General features: G+C 45.6%; 1 protein-coding gene across 8 annotated transcripts in view; it reads right to left on the bottom strand.

Moving 5' to 3' along the window:
• Ltbp1 (latent transforming growth factor beta binding protein 1) overlaps positions 1-20,108 on the bottom strand; it is a 423,409-nt gene that overhangs the window by 11,408 nt on the left and 391,893 nt on the right. For all 8 annotated transcript variants that reach the window (XM_045150784.1, XM_045150787.1, XM_045150789.1 and 5 more), the window contains 3 exons: positions 17,819-17,947; positions 16,983-17,123; positions 15,864-16,034 (listed from right to left, as the gene is read on the bottom strand). In XM_045150784.1, coding sequence (XP_045006719.1) covers positions 15,864-16,034; positions 16,983-17,123; positions 17,819-17,947 — 441 coding nt within the window. The remainder of the gene's footprint in view (positions 1-15,863; positions 16,035-16,982; positions 17,124-17,818; positions 17,948-20,108) is intronic.

Genomic DNA, 20,108 nt, shown 5'->3' with positions numbered 1-20,108 from the left:
AAGCTAAATTGTGACCAGAGGCTACTCAATGGCTCCTAAAGAAGGTTCCAGTGTGACTCAGGCTGGCAAAGGGGCAGCAGAAAGAAACATCTGAGACTTGCAAAGGGCTGGAGAGATGGTGTAGTGATAAGACACTTGTCTGTGAAGCTTAAGGACCCAGGTTTGATTCCCCAGATCCCATGTTAGCCATCAGACGCACATGGTGGCACATCTGATGCGTGTGGAGTCCATTTGCAGTGGTTAGAGACCCTGGTGTGTTCATTCTCACTCTCTGTCTCTCTCTTAAATAAATAAATAAAGATATCCCAGAACATTCGAATGACGACTGGGCAAGATGTCCTTTTCAGAATTTGGGGCACAGATAGAATTTCTAGCATGTTATGGCCACTAAACACTCCATGCTATAGAACACCCATTCTAACATGGGAGATGCTTGACCTTAGTGATGCCTGAGGATGGCTGACTGCTGGAGTCTAGCTCAGGAGACATCAGTGAAGTGGGATGGTGTGGTAGTTTGAATAGATGGCCCCCAATATATTCTTTATTCTTTATTGTTTTTAGTTTGCATCTGCAGGCACCTGGCTGGAGGCAGTGTCACTGGGTGGACCTTAAGGTGTGGTGGTGGGTTTCAGATTTCAATCTAAAGATATGCAAAGTGTGCCTAGCAGGAGTTCCTGAAATCTGCTGTGGCTTTTGTTTTTTTGGCTTGTGCTTCTCTCTCTCTGCTTGGTCCTGTGAAGGCAGGCCAGCTTCTTCTGCCATTTATGGAACTTCCCCTGGGTCTGTAAGCTTCAATAAATATCCCTTCCTCCGTAACTGTGTCTGGTCTGGAAGTTCATCTCAGCGAACCTGAAGCTGTCTGCTACAGGTGGGCTGTAGGCACAGTACCAAGAACAGCAGACCAGGGGCTGGAGAAAAATGGCTTAGTGATTAGGGCACTTGCTTGCAAAGCCAGAGGACCCAGGTTTGATTCCCCAGGACCAGATGGACAAGGTGGTGCATGTGTCTGGAGTTCGTTTGCAGGTGGCTGGAGGCCTTGGAGCGCCCATTCTCTCTCGCTCTCTTTCTCCCTCCAATAAATAATGCTAGAAAAAAAGAATAGTAGATCAGATCTACTACTTCCACAGCTTTTCAGGAGCACCCCAGCGAAAGCTGGCTGCCTCCAGCTCCACAGGAGGACTGGGTCAGTGTAGTCCTGTCTTTAAAGTGCCTCTTGTTTCCCAGGCACTCTCTTCTCATGGCCATCAACAGTGATTACTCACCCCATCGCCTGGGACTAGATTCACAGGTAGAGGTTCGTTTAGCAGGGCTTCTCCTAGGAGGATCTTTTGTAAGTCAATACCATTTCTGAGACCACCGCCCCCTGCAATAATATGTGTCCCACTGGGATCTTGCTAAACACAAATGTGAAATGAATAGAAAATGGAAATAGTCACACCTCAGGTTCCCACCCCCGCCACAATGCAGGGCACCCGCCACCTCCTCAAGGGCACAAATGCTTCGCTCTCGATCAAAGCGATGGCGAGGACACATGGAGAAGCAAGGGCCACCACTGCGAAGCGTGTGAACAAGATCCAAGCCACTGATCACACGCACTTTGTGGCATGGCAGATTCACATGACAGATGGAGCTGCTTTGATTTCCACTTTAAATTGGAAAAAAAAAATTAAATTACCCCCGGGGAGCCAGTGGGTCTGGGACCCCCGCTGTCAGCAGCGATGGGAGGCACATTACTATATCCTGGCAGGAAATCTCCACTCTTGATGACAGACACTTCTGCAGGCCTGGGCTGGACAGTCGCAGATCACAGTGCCACTCTGGCGTGTGAAGAAGTGGGGAGGTAAAGTTTTAGTTTTGTCTGAGGCACACTAAATTCAGCTGCTCTTAGAAATAAAGCAGAGGCTGTATTTTCGCTTTCCCTTGCGGGGGCTCAATATTCGGCTGAACACCATGTGAACTGCACGTAGAAGGGAAACCAGCGCCAGTTCCTCGGCAGGAAGAAAAGTGGACCTAATTTTACTCCAGCGTCTCCATCAGGTGTTTTTCCTACAGGTTTAAATGTGGATTGTTAGTCAGCGATGGTGTTTAGGAAGCCCACACACAACTAGGCGTAGGAGCCAGGACCTAGAAGGACTCAAGTATTTACCGCTTATCACGAGATCCTTTGCTTAAATGAATTTAGCTATGCTATACTTTTTTCTTTTCTTTCCTAACTTTTAAAAGAAATTTTATTTGCAAGCAGAGAAGGAGAAGAGAGATAACGAGAAAGAGAGTGGGGGGTGGGGGAGAATGAGTGCCAAAGCCTCTTGCCACTTCAAACACTTGAGATGCATGGTCCCCTTTGTGCGTCGAGCTTTATATGAGTACCAGGTAATTGAACCCCGGCCATCCGGCTTTGCAAACAAGCACTTTAGCCACCGAACCATCTCTCCAGCCCCAATTTATAGATTCTATCGAGTACTGGTGAAGACAGGTGACAGAGAAGCCTTGGTTGGCATCGACAATACACTGTGGATGGAGCACCTGCCTTCACACAATGTGCGTTTTTTTTTTTCCCCAGAGTCTTTGCAAAATAGGCCGTCACCTTGTTTTTCTGAAATTCTAATGTGCAGGACTGTAACAGAAGACAGACAGAAAGACAGACACACACCAGACTGGCATCAACCTTCTCACTCCTCAGCCTGGCCCTGCTGCCTGGGGTTCCAGTGTGTGCAGAGCAAGACCATGCTAGCTTGTCTATGCAATAAGATAGGTCACCTCCACCTCGTTCATCTACCCCACCGAGGGGCTGAGACTGGTATAAACAGGATGGGGAAAAAGGAAAGGGAGGAGAAATGGTGACATTTCACTCTAAGCACCGAATGAAGTAGAAGAAAAAAGGTTGAGAAGAGAAACAGCGGAGGCAGGAGGATCTGGAGTTCTGCCTCATTCAACACCTTGAGCTACAACCAACCCTGTCCAAACACACACGCACTCAGACCACAAATCGACAAGGAAGCATCACAGAAACACTAAAGGGGCGTGGACCCTGGAGACTACACACCCCTGGCCAGAACAATTAGCAAAAGGAAACGACAGGCATGTGACACAAAGTTGGGAAGAGCCTGGCGCTGCTGTGCTTTTGCAGACAATTTTACCTACGTCTCAGAGCCACCCCAGCAAGAGTTAGCTTTTTGTTTCTCCTAAGAAAATGAAAGCTAAGGTTTCCAGCATAACTCGGCCAAAGATCAGGTGTGGGATCTGAACTACAGCGGTCTGTTTGGCGAACAAGCCATGTTCCTTCTAGTCCACAGCCGCCCTTCTGACACCCCCGGGATGACCAAATGCGTGACGCAGCAGGTGAGGCAGCGTTCGGCGACGCGCATCTGTGACTCCGGCTCCCGGGAGAGTCATAACCATGTGCGCTGATGAGCTCAGCGCCGCCGGGGTCGGCTCTATCATTAGGAGGATTTATGTTTATTGAGTTTGCTCAATTTATTAGGTGAAAGAGATCAAATTGCTTAATGTTCAATTAAGTTGTACTTGTCGAGGACAGGGAAGTAATGAAGTCTAAAGTCTTGGAAGGTTTCTGTTCTGTGGGGCTCCTTGAACATTAATGCTCTCAGGAAACCCAGGGAGGGCCCTGCCCCCAGTCAAATCCCCACCCCCAGCCTTCACCTAACGTCACCCTTCCACTGAAGTCCCTTCCAGTGCTTTCCATCAAATGGCCGCTGAGCTCGGCAGACAAGAGCTGCTGGCTACAAATGCCAAAAGTTGGGAGGTCTTCTTTGTGTTCTCAAACTTGGATGCAGAAATTTCTATTCTTATAATAGCATTGACTATGCTGCACAGGAAAAACCTCAGAAAATGACTCACCCACAAGTTTCTTATTAAGAACTTCATGAAAAGTTTCCCCTCAGTACCTGGGACTTAGGAAATACATCATTAATCTTACATTCAAACAATCTCAAAGGGCACAGGAGTGTTTGATGCATTCATTTTCTAAATTGACTTTGAATTTTTTTAATATACTTTATTTATTTGAGAGAGAAGGAGGCAGAGTGAGAAAGAGAGAGAGAGAGGGAGGGAGAGAATGGGCACACCAGGGTCTCTAGCCACTGCAAATGAACTCCAGACGCATGTGCCACCTTGTGCATCTACCTTATGTGGGCTCTGGGGAATCGAACCTTTGGCTTTGCAGGCAAACGCCTTAACCACTAAGCTATCACTCCAGCCCTGACTTTGAATTTTTTCAACTATAGGTAGATGTGAGCCACTTCATTTTACCTTTCCCACTCTTGGGAGTGACAATCTAAGAAGTCAACCATGAGGGAAGTATTATTTGTGTTTCTTTTCTTTATTATCCAAGTAGGAATTACTTCAAAACAGAATCAGAACACATAATTAAGAATAAGGGTAAGTTGTATTCCATGGACTCAATGCCACTGGAACGTTCACTTTAGGATGCTCAGTTTTATGTATGTGAATTTTACTTTAATTAGAAATAAAGGCAAGAGAATCAAAGAATAGAAGGAAAATGTGTTCGTTTATTTTCTGGAGTTGGTCTGTTATTTCCAGTTTTAACTGGTAAAATGAGGAAACAAGACAAGATCTCAAGCATGCCAGGCAAAGGCTCGACCAACGAGGAACACCTCCAAACCTAGTTGCCTTCTAACCCTGTCTTCCTTTCTTCCCTCCCCTCTTCCTTTCTTGAGGTAAGGTCTTGCTCTAGCCCACATTGACCTGGAATTCATTACGTAGTGTCAGAGTGGCCTTGAACTTGCAGTGATCCTCCTACCTCTGCCTCCCGAGTGCTGGGGTTAAAGGAGTGTGCCATCACGCCCAGTTTTCTAGCCACTTTCTTTTTTGTTATGAGAGAGAGAGAGAGAGAGAGAGAGAGAGAGAGGGAAAATTGGCACAGGGCCTCCAGCCACTGCAACTGAATTCCATATGTGTTTTCCACTTCGTGCGCATGTACCACCTTGTGTGTCTGGCTTAAGTGGGTTCCGGGGAGTCGAACCTGGGTCCTTAAGCTTTGCAGACAAGCCTTAAATGCTAGGCTATCTCTCCAGTCTTCTAACCACTTTCTAAAGGCCTTAAAACCTAGTCATAAAGGGGCACATCTGTCTGCTACAGGAAGGGAAAATAAATAAAAATTCTCCAACCATCATCTTCCAGCTTGCCTGCTCTGGCCCGAGGTCAGCAGTTTTGTCCTGACCACAGCTGTCTTAGGAAAGGGCGAGAAGAGGTCAATGTATGTACAACCTCGTCTGCGTTCGAAACCTTCCACAGAAAGGGGCTTGTAGCAGCTCTGTGCGATGGGCTCTCTCTCTTGGTGACGCTCATCAGAGTTTTCTTGATACTTAATACATAGCATACTCCAACCAGCCCTGTTATTGAGGAGGAAAAGTCAGAACTTGTATTTAAAATATGTGGCAGGGGCTGGGGAGATGGCTCAGCAGTTAAAGAACACTGGCCATGCAAGCATGAGAGCCTGAGAGAGCCCCAGATCACCTGAGTTTAATTCTCCAGCACCCCCATAGATAGGTGTGGAGTTCCAGGCATGTAACTGCAGTCCTGTGGGAAGCAGAATTGCTGGGGCTCACTGGCCGGTGAGGGGGTGGGTGAAAGCGGCAGCTCAGGGCTGAGTGAGATCCCATCTCAAGGAGACAGGCAGAAGAGCGAGGAGTACCCCAAAGTTCTTCTCCAGCCTCCACACAGGGCACGTATATTTGCACACATATGTGTATACACATCACATCACATACCACACACACACGTGCGCCAACCAATAAAATAAATAAAACGTGACAGCAAAATTCCCTGAAGCCTAATCTCTTAGTATAAGATGATACTGAGAGGGGACTTCTAAAAAAGTGAGGACAGAATCCTGTTTTCCAAGCTGAGAGTTGAAGTTGCTAAGATTTAAAAAAAAAAATTTTGTTTATTTTTATTTATTTGAGAGCGACAGACAGAGAAAGAGGGAGAGAGACAGAGAGAGAGAATGGGCGTGCCAGGGCTTCCAGCCACTGCAAACAAACTCCAGACGCATGCGCCCCCTTGTGCATCTGGCTAACATGGGTCCTGGGAAATCGAGCCTCGAACCGGGATCCTTAGACTTCACAGGCAAGCGCTTAACTGCTAAGCCATCTCTCTAGCCCCTAAGATTTTTTAAAAGTTTATTTGAGAGTCAGAGAGAGAGCTAGACAGACAGAGAGAACGGGTGTGCCAGGGCCTCCAGCCACTGAAGACGAACTCCAGACACATGTGCCCCTTGTGCATCTGGCTTACATGGGTTCTGGAGAGTTGAACCTGGGTCCTTTCGCTGTGCAGGCAAACGCCTTAACCGCTAAGCTATCTCTCAAATGGTGTTTTTTTCTTACTTACTTGTGTGCATGCACATGCTGGTGTGTGAGTGTTGTTCCCCATGTGTGATGGCACGCGTTTACAGGTCAGAGGACGACCTTTGGGTCAGTCCTTGCCTGTCCACCTCCTTTGGGGCAGGGTTTCTCACTGGAAGCTCCCTCTGCTGTTCCTTGCTGCGCTCACCACTGCTTTCCTGACATGTCCCGTCTCTGCCTCCTTTGTTTCCATCAGTGTCGGCGTGCTGGGATTACAGAAGCCCTCCAAAACTTCTGACATCTTATGTGGGGTCTGAGGATTGAACTTGGGTACCACTCCAGCTTGGTGGGAGTACTTTATCCACTGAACCATCTCCTCAGCCCAAGACTATTACTTTTGAGATAAGTTACGGGCTGGAGACATGGCTCGGTAGTTACGATGCTTGTCTGCAAAGCCTAACAACCAGGATTCGATTCCCCAGAACCCATGTAAGGCCAGATGCACAAGGTGGCACACGCACTTGGGAGTCTGTTTGCAGCGGCTGGAGGCCCTGGCACAACCATTCTCTCTCTGCCTATGTCTCTCTACCTGCAACTAACTAACTAAAAATATTAAAAAAAAAATAGATTGCTTGTTAATTAAAAGCAGTAGTGCTGGGGTTTGATCATTATTTCAGATGCATGTTTAATTTCTCTACTTTGGCTCACTAAATTAGACCCTAACAAAACACCAGTGAGGTTATCATCAACATTTGTTTTTCGTTTTTTTGAGGTAGGATCTCACTCTAGCCCAGGCTGACCTGGAATTCACTATGGAGTCTCAGGATGCCCTTGAACTCATGGTGATTCTCCTACCTCTGCCTCCTGAGTGGAGTGCTGGGATAAAAGGCGTGCGCCACCACATCTGGCTCAATTTTCAATGCAGAATTCAAGCTGCCATCTGCGCCCCCTCGCTGGTGTCTGGATGACTGTCCTGTACCCAAACACAGCTTGCTGGGCATGCTTCCAGAGTTCCACCCTGGGCCGTCCAGCAGCATGTGGGGCGCATTTCTTGTTCTGTCAGGGCTTGTCAGGACTGTCCTTCCTCGGAGCGAACCATGCTTAGGGTTCTCCTCGCATGTTCATCAGTGACTACGTTGTCATCGTAGCCAGATGACTTTTAGGCCCATGCTTTTCTTCTAAAGTAAACTTTAAAAAATTTCCATCTGGGCTGAAGGGATGGCTTAGCGGTTAAGGCGTTTGCCTGCAAAGTCAAAGGACCCAGGTTTGATTCCCCAGGACCCACATAAGCCAGATGCACAAGGTGGAGCACGCATCTGAAGTTCGTTTGCAGTGGCTGGAGGCCCTGGTGAGCCCATTGTCTATCTCTTTCTCCTCTCTCTTTCTCTCTCTATCAAATAAATAAACATAAAATATTAAAAAAAGAGTCACTCAATGGAAAAGGTGGATGATAGAAATTAGTTTACACGAGAACCTTGTGTGCTCCAGTTGACCTGGGAGCAGACCGAGCACACTGCGCTCCTCGTGCGGCTGGGGAGATGCATCCTGAGAACATGCTCCCCAACAGTCCTCAACGTAATTTGCCGGGAACTCATGAAATCAGACTTGCATTTCTCCAGCCAGTCACCTCTGCTGCCCCACGATGGTAATTCTGCTCCCGAAACAACGGTGTGAAGTTTAGATGTGAAGACTTTGTTTTTAGAATGAGGCCTTTCCTACCTCTTGGTATTGTGGGTGTCTTTCATGCTTAAGAGAATCACAGACTAGAGAATCTGATAGATAAGTAATGTGATTTCTGTTTGGAGTATAATTACTTATAAAATTAGGATAATAAGTTGAATGATAATTTTACTAGGTAGATAAACAGTATTTAACTTCACTGGGGAATCGAATTTGTATTTATTTGACTATGCTCATAAGAGTGTCTTAAATATTTAAGAAAAAAGATGTTTTCTAGGATTGCGTGCTATCCTTCCAGCTAAAGTGCTTGAGAGAAAGTCAAGCGCACAAAATTTATGAATGAAGACCAAAGTGTTTATCAACTTGCTAGAGATGATATAAAGAAGTCATTTCAATGTCTTCTTTGAGACATAAACAAGCAAAAAGTATAAATCAATGTATTCTATAGAAAGTGGATTTAGGGTGACAAAATGTATATGCTCAGCTTAATCTCTTAAAGTCGATGTTTGGACATTTATAGACCGAATAAATCAAGTATTTATTCAAAACAACACTGCACAGTCTTTTCCACGCGCACAGCCTCCCTCACACAGCCCCGGTACGCGGGTAGTTCCGCCTGCAGATCGCGAAAGATGCAAGTGTGCAGGCTCCTGGTACTGCCCAGCTCCTAAGTGCCCTCACATCTGGCATCGCTTTTGATTCTTGCCTCCCTTCAAAGAGACAGCATAGCGAGGGAGCCACGCAGAGCCAGCATGAGCTCCACTGATTTCCCGGAATAGGATTTGATAATCATCTCCAACCCTCCTGGTGCATTTCCCCGAGGCAGCATCCCCAGCGTAGCACAGCACCCCACGTAGCACAGCAGCGACCCCTGAGGCAGGCGTCGGTACTGCAGCCATTGCTTCAGGGGCGTTATGTACAAAATGCGCTACTGAGTATTACTTCACAACCACCCCTTTATAGAAGGGGGAAAAACACACTATTTTTATTCTTTGGGAAGGATAAGAGGAAGTTTTCTAAGTAAATAAAATATTCTCACTATAAATTGCATGCCAGCCATTCCAAAAGGCATCTAATGTCACCCTATTTTCATGGATAACCAAAATTCAGTCCCAAAGCACTGGCCTCTTAGGATGCGTTCAACGTGCACACCGAGTTGTCTGCACTCTATCTTAAGGCATGGTAGCCATCCCGTCCACGAGGGCTGGGATAACATTCTAGCTTTTCGGTTTTCATTGTGATTGAGCCACAGTTGCTCATCCTTGAAGGATAATGCTCAGACTCTGATCAAAAGGACAAGTGCCTTCAGATGAAGACCGTGCTGGTTATCCCGACCTCACAGAGAGCTCTCAGGTTTGGAGTCAGGCAAGGAAGCGGGCCAGTGCAGGGGCCACAGCCAAAGGCAGACCACGACCTTGGACTGCCTCAATGGAAGGCGGGCCCCCTTGCTGTGTTTCACATGCACAGTGTTCCAAAGTTATTAGCATTCTTTGGAAACATATTTCTTGGAAAAGCCTTCAAACCGTGACTGCTGAAAGGCTTTTTGCAACTATCGCCCAGTTACTGTATATTTTTCAACTGTGGTCCGTGAGTCAAATCCCCGTCTTCCTTCACACCTCCAAGGCTCTTATGAAACGTCTTGCACTGAGATCGTGGGGAACGTGTGAGAGCCATGCTTGGATGTGGAAGAAACGTGTTAGGAAATCTGCTCAACTGTTTTAAAAGCAGATTCCAAATTCTCTTAGTTTTGTAAAACTTAGTTTTGACAAACTTGTGCAACACAGCTATTAAGATATATTAAAATTTTGGCCATAGCCAATATGTCGCAGATGTTTATGGCTTTTGAAAAGGGCTTTATAGTTTTCGTTTCATTGCTGCGCAGGTGTGCGTGCCCGTGTGTTGCGCTCATGTGAGGGAGGAGGGAGCGTGTGTGCCGCGGCTCATGCGTGGAGGTCAGAGGACAGCTTTCGGTGTCAGTCTGCCTTCTGCTCCCTTTGAGGCGGGGTCTCTCCTGATATACCGTGCTGCGTTTGCCAGGTGCACTGGCTTCAAGCTTCCAGGTGACCCCCGTCTTCGCTTCTACCACAGGTGCCCTGGCATTACGGGCACTTGCACTACGGTTCACGTGGGCTCTCGGTTCTGAACTCAGGTACTCACGCATGCACAGCAGATGCTTCATCCACTCAGCTACCTCTAACCCCCACTTTTGTTTTTTTTTTGTTTTTTTTTTTTTGGTTTTTCGAGATAGGGTCTCGCTCCAGCCCAGGCTGACCTGGAACTCATTATGTAATCTCAGGGTGGCCTCAAACTCACGGTGATCCTCCTACCTCTGCCTGCCAAGTGCTGGTATTAAAGGTGTGCACCACCACGCCCAGAAGCTCTCACTTTTATACTGAAGAGTGAAACGCTCTAATTCTGAAGTTTATTTTTACATGCCACTAAAGATGAGCTGTACATTTGTCCCAAGCTTTTTTCCCCTGCCCCTGCAAAGTAGGATTTTAGTACATAATAAAATGGGGGAAGGAATGTATAAATAATTAAAAATGAAATCATGTAAGTTATAAATAATTTAATTTTGCTCTCAGATAATTTATCTCCCCTTATAAATCATAAAATGCACAAAATTTATACAGTAAGCAGTCATCATTCTTCTTAGAATTAAGAATATGAAGAAGTTAGCCTGGCGTGGTGGTGCACGCCTTTAATCCCAGCACTCGGGAGGCTGTGAGTTCAAGGCCACACTGAGACTACATAGTGAATCCCAAGTCAGCCTGGACTAGAGTGAAACCCTACCTCAAACCCCACCCCCCAAAAAATTTTTTTTTAAAAAAGCTTTTCATAGCATTTTCCACTACACACATCCACCAAAACTTACCAAAGAATTCACAACTGACATAATTGATTCCGGTTTTTCCTTATCATGCCATAACCGTCTTCCTGCCGCTCAAGCACTTCTGTACTGGGCATTTTCAAGCACCCTTGCAATACAGAGGGAAAGGGCCTCTATATTTCAATCAGTATTACTGTCATATTAAAATGTGTTATTTTACAATTTCTCTGGTGCCACCTCTGTTTCCACTGGAACAAATCTGTTTGAACACGAGCTCAAAGTGGACAGAGCTGTTGTAGTACATCATCCTACCAGTAGATGGCACTCTCCCAACACAGCAGTCCTACCACAAAACCTGAACCGAATGGTTTTAAAATCCTGTCAAATTTCTATGTTAAGCTATGTATCAATCTTAACAATTGGCTTTTCAGAACTGTAATTCTTAGGCTCTTAGGCTGGGGACATGGCTTATTGAATAAAGTGACTACATCCCAAGCATGAGGTCCCAAATTCGATCCTCAGAACCCATGTAAAAAAGCCGGGTGCCAGGGCACATACTTGTAATCCTGGCACTGGGGAGGGGGGTGGAGACAGGAGGATCGCCGGGGTCAGTGGACAGTCAGTCTAGCCCATTTGTGGGCTCCAGGTTAGTGAGAGACTCTGTCTCAAAAACAATAAGTGGATGGCACCTGAGAGGGACAAGCCAGGGTTGTCCTGTGACTCCACATGCATGTGTATACACATGTGCACTTGCACATGCATACAAAAATGTAATTATTTAAAATATATAACTGTAGACATTGGGATACCTAGGTACTATATATTCTAGTTTCAATGTGTCTATTTTTTCATTTCATACCAAAGATTAAAAAAATTATTTTATTTATTTACAAGTGTGGGGAGAACACACACACACAGAGAGAGAGAGAGAGAGAGAGAGAGAGAGAGAGAGAGAGAGAGAGAGGAGAGAGGAGAGAGAGGGAGAGAGAGAGAGAGAGAGAGAGAGAGAGAGAATAGGCATGCCAGGGCCACCCATCACTGTGAACAAGCTCCAGATGCATGCGCCACTTTGGGGCACCTGCTTTACACAGGTACTAGGGAATTGAACCCAGGTTGTTAGGCTTTGCAGGCAGGCACCTTAACTGCTGGGCCATCTCTTCAGCCCAAGATTTTCATTTCATTGAGATAGTGGTCGATATATCTTATTCATGGGTATGTTTCCAATAAAATATGCGATTATACTTTTATCAACAAAAAATTATTGACTTGCTTTGATTTGTTAGGCAATTGGATATATATTACCATATATTACCTATCTTGCCTGTTAAAGTGCCTGGGAGATGGGCTTGGTCATGCGCTCACTCTGTTTGCTGTGCTCACTGCTTAGCACAAAACATAAGAGCACTAAAAAAGCTCAGCTTTAATCCTTCATTCATTCTGTTCCTTTTGTGTTTTAAGATCTACTATTTATTTAAGGCATGCTCTGAGGCCTTGAAGAGAAAGAAACTTGGGCAACGTTGAAACTGTTTCTTTGTTTTGTTTTGATTTTTTGAGGTAGGGTCTCACTCTAGCCCAGGTTAGCCTGGAATTCACTCTGTAGTCCCAGGCTGACCTAGAACTCACAGTAATCCTGCTACCTCTGCCTCCTTACTGCTGGGATTAAAGGTGTGCACCACCACGCACAGCTGAAGTAATTTGAAGACAGATTCCAGAAGAAGGATGCCAGGATCTCTCTCTGCCATGGAGCAGTTTGTGAGAACAGGAGGTCACTTTTGTGCCTCGGACATGACTCCTCTTCCAGAAAGAGAGGCGACAATTAATAGTACTGAGAGGATTCAACACTTGGATACAGGGAAAACACTTTGAGCAGTGCCTGGTGCTAGCTATCTCTAATGCCAAGTATTGTTACTTTCCATTAGAGCCCAGATCCTTAAAAAATCAGGCTCTAGGAAATTTCTCATCAACTCCATATCCAAAGATCTCAAAGTGCTGATAACTATGATTTCCTTGTGGTATGGCATGAAAGTTTCCCAGCAAGATCAAACAAGGTCCTCCCTCCCCCATTTGTGATTCAATGGTTTGTTTGGCTTGAGTTGGGTTTTCCAATGGCTTGGTCTTCAAAGTCTCACATAACATGATGTTAAATCAAATTTGAGAGTCCTCCCCAACCAGGCTCCAACATCTGAAGAGTAGACAGGAGGGCACTGCGATAGGAGAAGGGAGGAGAAGGGAGGAAGAGGTGGCGCAGATGGAAACAGGGCCAGAGAGGTTTCTGGAGTTCTAGAAAAAGGAGGCTGTTGGTCCATGTCCGCCACACCCCTGTCACGCCTCCAGTGCTAGCACAAAAAACTTGGACCTTGCTCCTCACTGGGCCCTTCTGTCTCTTGGCTCCTGTGACTAGTGGAGGGCTGAAGTGAGGTCCCCAGCGACCTCAGCAGTGTAGAAAATCGTACAATGACGCTGTTTGTCCTCAGGTGAGGTTAGTGTGCCAAGATCCCTCACCCTCCACTCATTTCCCAGAGTGGGGTTAGCAACATGCGAGATGCCATCTAACTTCACACAGCGCCGTTTAACAAGCCTCTCCGACTTTCTCCACCTGCCAGCATTCAGAGATGCAGTTGCTGCTTTAGCAAGACTGAATGCCCCTGACCTATTGGACCCGAAGTGTGATGGCCCGCCCTGGGGCCAGAGCTTTACTTTACACTGCACTTTCATGCTCAAAGCCGATGACAGGCACTGTGCCTTATTCAGCAAATTCCTCCAACAGTGTTTCCATCAGTTACAGATTGTTCCCCAGAATCCCCAAAGCAGGGCTGCCCTCCTAGGGAAGCCAGGAAGCTCAGTGTCTGACAGGCTGGGGTTAGTCTAGTGTTGGGACTAACAAAGAGACAATAGCTTCTCAACTGCCAAGGTATCCAGGATGTAACAGCATTTATTTTTTATTTTTTTGGTTTTCAAGGTAGGGTCTGAAGTTCGTTTGCAGTGGAATGAGGCCTTGGTGTGTTTTCTTCCCCCCTCCTCTTTCTCTCTTTCTCTCTCTCCCCTAAGAATAATAATAATTATTATAGTAAAACTATTTTTAAAAACAAAGGCTTGGAGAGATGGCTTAGTGGTTAAGGTGCTTGCTTGCGAAGCCTAAGAACTCATGTTCAAATCTTTAGGTCCCATATGGCCACTTTGTGCATGTGGCTTTACATGGGTCCTAGGGAAGTGAACCTGGACACCTTGCAAACAAGTGTCTTGAAACGCGAGCCATCTCTCCAGCCTGAGACGGCATTTCTCACTGTCCTGGAGCCTCACCGGTGCGGTTAGCCAGGGATCTTCCCGTCTCTGTCTCCCTGGTGTCAGGATTACAGGTACTTGACTTACACACCTGCATTTTCACATGGATAATGGGGACCCAGCTCAGGTCCTCATGTTTGCAAAGCAAGCCCTTTACCAATGAAGCTACCCCCACCCCCAGTCCTGATTATTTAAACTCTTTAGAAGGAGTGTTAATTCTGAAGAAAAAGTGAGACAATAGTACTATGTAGGTTTTAGAACAGATTGGGGAATTAAAGCATCATGAGAAACCCAGCCCCTCTGAGCTTCAGCATCACCGCTGACTTGCACCGCCCTGTGGCATCCACCTCTAGGGCCCAAAACAATAAGTAGCAATATAGAAGTGGTATCTTGCTCTTCCCTCACCACAACCCCTTAAGACAGGGGCAAAGATCTGTTCCCCTAACACATAGCCACTTTGGGCAGAGTGGGAAACTTCCAGAGCAGCTGTGCAGCCCTGGAACTGAGTCTCTTTCCAATTCTGGACTATCACTGCGTCTGTTACTTCAGGTGTTGGGTTTTAATCCTCTTACTCTTTGTCTTTCTCTGGCATCTCACAGCCTTTCCCTTTTCATGCTACATTGGTTTTCAAGTTATTTCCATGCTGGAAAGATAAATTTATGAAATAGCTTGAGAGACATAATCTAATCAAATTAACTAAAAATTAATGCACTTCCTCTCATCAAGCAATTCCTCCCCTCTTGACCATTCTGAGAATATATGTATAAACTCCTTCACTTTACACCCACATGCTGCTGCTTCTTTTGCTTCTAGCTTTAACAAGTCAGTTTAGCAAATGACATATGAAATTCTTTCGGGTGCTTTCTTTAAAATGAAATGGAGTCAATGTCGGTGCGAGAGAAGCCGCCAGCACCCAACCCACAGTCACCAGACAGCCGTAAGCCCGGCACTGGGAGATGCTCCGTCTGGGGACCGTAACCAAAATCTGAAAGGAAGATTTGCCCAAATCATTTATTACGCGCCCTTTGAACGTCCTTTATTGGAAATGGTTGGGACCGTAAGTGTTCTGGGTTTGGGAGTTTTTCAGATCTGAGGTGATTTGCAGACTTAACCAATTGAGCATCTCTAATTCCAAAATCCAAAATACTGTAAACTCTGCATTTTTTTTTTTTTTCGAGGTAGGGTCTCACTCTAGCCAAGGCTGACCTGGAATTCACTATGGAGTCTCAGGGTGGCCTTGAACTCATGGCAATCCTCCTACCTCAGCCTCCAGAGTGCTGGGATTAAAGGCGTGCACCACCACGCCTGGCTTGTATCTTTATTTTTTTTGGAGCATTTCACTGTTGGGATTAGGGACGCTTTCATGTGGAGGGTGACATCAAAATTTGAACTTTGACCTATCATCGCCATTCTACACTCTTTGGTGCTTCTTTGCTTTATAAAGATGTCAGGAATGAGGACCATAGGGGAAATATAAATTCTAAACACGAGTGCCTCCGATGGCCAACTTGTATTTCTCAGGGTCACTTATCATTCTTTGGGGAAGTGAAATGCGGCTTAAAACGTTAATGATGTGGTCTGACTTGGGTGCAGACTGGGGGGCAGGTGTTCAGACAACCCTATCTCCCCCTGCCCCCCACACTCACCCCTGGATGAACTAAGACACAAGGAATAGGGACACATTAGAGATATGCCAGGCCGCAAACAGGTGGAAAGAACGGGACTTGGGGTGCAGGGTCGTCCAGGCTCACCCGAGTCCTTCATGGGGCAGAGGGCGCACTGCATGCCCCAGGCCTCGCCGTACAGGCAGCAGCACTCGGTGTACGTGGTCTGCTTGCCCACCAGAGGACGGCTGCACACGTACTCCTCGCTCAGGTGCTCCCAGCACAGATCTTGGTACACGTCTGTTTCTTCAAGTTGCTCTAAAAGGGAAGACACAGGTCTGTGACAATTGCACGGCTGTTCCCAGTGCTGGGTCAACGCTGGTGGAACCCTGAGAGTCTCCAGGTTTCCGTTCCGAAGAACGACTTTCACGCAAAAATCGGAATCCAGCCTGGTCTTTTCATGGATCAGATCTCTGTCATCTCCAGCTGAGTGTCGTTCCATCCGCTGAAACCCAGTCTGCCTCCGATGTCCCCGCGGAAAGCTTTCCTCCACGGCCGTACGCGCTCTGCCCCACTCTCTTGCCCTTCCTTCCTTGGTGAGCTTCTCACCCGTCTATTCCCTGTCTTTTCCCCACACTCCTGTCAAGCCTTACCCGTCATTTCCATGCAGCATGTTTTGGACCCATGCTTCCTCCCTCATTCCATCTGCCCAAGCCCTGGACTAATGACACTTCATCCTAAAGTCCTACATTGTAACCCTTCTCCTTTTCAATTGGCATCATTTGAAACTATCTCCTGGTGTGACAATTGATTATGATATCAGCCCTCCACAGCACGTCGGCTCATCAGAGATCAACATGGACTTTTACCAGTGGATTCCAGGGCTCTCCTCACGAACTCCTCCTTAAGCTCTGTCTAGCCTCACCTGTGTCCTGCACTCCAAACAAACGCGCCCAGTGACCCTTCTCTGCACTCGCATAGTCCTCCGCTGCCTTGTGATGACTCCTCAGACCCTGTCATGTGCTTAGACACCGCATCCTACTGTCCACTCAGTGATATGTCCAGGCTGTTACATGTGACCGGAGCATTAGATCTCCAACATATTAATCACATGCATGTTTCTAGTTCTCTTAGTATCTCATTTTACTTACTTCAACACACCCAAGCAAAGACCTTCCCTATTTTGCAGTAGTTCATACTTTAATCAAAAGGAAAACTCGAGAGTAGTTATCTAGATGTAAGTTTGCATTTTACCTCCAAACCTACCATTTGATTCAGTGGGTCGCACACATCTCTTCTCTGAGGCATCCAGGACCATTGGGTGTGAGCAGAAGCAGTTATAGGAGCCCTCAGTATTAACACACTGGCCATCAATACAACTGTTGGGGTCTTGACATTCATCCATATCTTAAAAGAAGAAAATATTACTGAAGAAAGTCAGCAATCCCCCGCGCTTCATGCACTTACTGAAGGGAGCACATTACTAAACGTAGTCCACATTCCGGGAACTGCCACATTTTAATTAACTACACACATTGTCGTCCAGGAGAGAACCACTGTAACTTTCAAAATGCAAGCTGTACTGGTTGGAAAAACAATGCTGCTGCTACCGCTGATCTTAAATATGAAAAGAAAACATCCAAGAACAGGATACATTTAGAAAGTTAAGATCAAATGCTTCTTTTATGATACTTTAAAAAATTATTTCCTTTTGCTACATTTTCCTGCCTAGCGTATATGGTTTTGTGCTTAAGCACTAAGGCCTGTGTCAGTATTTAAAAATGACTTTCACTTGCATGGTATGAATGATGAAACAGAAGGTTCCACAGACCAAAAGAGCTGTTATACCAGTGACCTGAATTATAATTCCACATTGAGTTTTCACTCTCTGTTTGAAACTCATTCAAAAAGGTGGATGAAAGTTTTTTTTTTTTTTTTTTACTTCTTAAATCTTGCTCGAGAAAAAGAATTCATAAAACATTTATACAGCTTTAAAAGACGTGACTTAGATTCAAACACACTGTTTTTACTACACAGCATCACTTATTTCTTCCATCTGCATATCCTCGTGGCCCACGGCACTGGGCCCTCGGAAAGCTTACCAAAACACTGCAGCCTGACCGGGTCGTAGTACGTCCCCTGCTTACAGTAGCACTCGTAACCAGGCTGAGTGTTCAGACAGTAGCCGTTTTTGCAGATTTCTTGTCCAAACAGTGCGCATTCATCAGCATCTACGGGAGAAGAGTAGAGACATACAGCGAAGGGCTGGTCTTGATTTTTCGCGTTAAAAACCAAGAATCTAACCAATACCGGGTTCCAGGTTCTGCATTATTATTTCTCTTTAAAAGAACCCCACAAGCACAGCAGTCTGGAAAATGATAAATTAGGCCTATTTACCAGATGAGGAAACATGATCAGATGTGGTTTGTTTGGGGAGCAAAGACACAAATATTCTCAGGGAAGGTATATTTGAAAATAGGGATTTCAGGGCTGGAGAGATGGCCTAGTGGTTAAGGAATTGCCAGCAAATTGCCAAAGGACCAATTTTCGATTCCCCAGCACCCACATAAAGCCAGATGCACAAGGTGGCACATGTGTCTGGAGTTCATTTGCAGTGGCTAGAGGCTCTGGTGCACCCATTCTCTATTTGCCTTTTTCTTTCTCAAATAAATAAATAAAAATTAAAAAGGAAAATGTTCAGCCAGGCATGGTGGCACACTCCTTTAATCTTAGCAGTTGGGAGGCAGAGGTAGAAAGATCACCATGAGTTCGAGGCCACCCTGAGACTACATAGTGAATTCCAGGTCAGCCTGAGCTAGAGTGAGACCCTACTTTGAAAAACAAACAAACAAACAAAAAAAGGAAAATGTTCTCTGAAATGCTACTTCATACTTGATGACATACTCTGTGGATTCCATAGCTACACTCTTTTAAAAAATATTTTATTTGTATGTCTCTATTTGACAGAGAAAGAGGGAGAGGGAGGAAGAGAGAGAGAGAGAGAGAGAGAGAGAGAGAGAGAGAGAGAGCGAGCACGGGAGGGAGGGAGGGAGAGAGAGAGGGAGAGAATGGGCGTGGCAGGGGCTCCAGCCACTGCAAACGAACTCCAGACGTGTGCACCCCCTCATGCATCTGGCTAATGTGGGTCCTGGGGAATTGAACCTGGGTCCTTTGGCTTTGCAGGCAAATGCCTTAACCACTAAGCAATCCCTCCAGCCCCATAGCGACACTCTTTATGAGGTGGGCCTTTCTGTCAGTGGCACATTCTGGCCCACTCATTAGCTAAGCTGTAGAAAGCTGCCAAGGCAAGTTTGATGGCACTGATAAAGATCATTCTTGGGGGTACAGATAAGCTAGTGGGAGCACAAACCGTGAGGGAGGTTGGCAGACCCACTTCCCCACTGACTTTGTTCTTGGCCAGGACAGTTTACTCAGTGATGAATTGGACATAATAGGGTACACCAATTTAATAGGATTCAAAAGATTAAATGGGATAATCTGTGTTCAGGACTCAGTGCACACTTTGGCATGAGCAGATACTCAAGAAATGATCTACTGCTTGTATCAGCATCCGTTCAAGCATTTCACAGCTAATGTCATGTAGTCCTCATTTTAAAAACTGGCAACTGCACGGATGGCTCGCTCAAATTTCCACAGATGGAAAATGGCAGAGCCAGGCATAGAACATATGGTGGTGCGGGTCTGAATACAATCTTCTTCCGTCACTCACAGCACCGTTGGCTAAAGAGGGATTTACTTCTATGTAAAAGAGGACAACTTTACAGCAAAACCGGGTTCTGCTCATGACATGAAGTGAAATTTAACTACATTCCTGTAAAAATATATTATGTGATATTATGAACTTGAAAACCATTCAACACATATCGAGAACCAAATCTTCTTGCCATTCAATTGGTATAAATCATAGATGTATTTTAAAAATACAAATGGAATTTCTCCTCCAGCTACTGCATTATTCCATACTATTCAAGCACTAGGTTTCCAAAAATGGATGGGTAATAAAATGCTTTTATAGTCCCTAGGCACTTTGCAGTTTTCAATATTAAACTATGATGGAAAAAAGTCACTTGGTATTTAAAATATCATAATACCATCTCCATCATGCAATGTCAAGAGTTGATGTAATGTTTGTACATGTAAATATTTCTCAAAATTAAGAGGCTGCACATTTGTTTTAGAATTATACAATAGCAGCATTAAGTACACAAAACAACTACTTATGATTTCTTGTTTTTCCATCCCTGATTGTGAATTTGTGGCCATTAGTAGAAGGTATAGGAACAGTAGGGGACATTCTAATAAGGCAAAAACCTTAGCTTTACTGATGGCCATAAAGACAGACATGATAGTCAGATGTATATGGTCAAAATT

This window comes from Jaculus jaculus, chromosome 5 (genome assembly GCF_020740685.1).
Source record: "Jaculus jaculus isolate mJacJac1 chromosome 5, mJacJac1.mat.Y.cur, whole genome shotgun sequence".
In the NCBI taxonomy this organism is placed as follows: domain Eukaryota; kingdom Metazoa; phylum Chordata; class Mammalia; order Rodentia; family Dipodidae; genus Jaculus; species Jaculus jaculus.
Note: the sequence above shows the minus strand (reverse complement) of the source record. Positions and strands in the feature narration are given on the sequence as shown.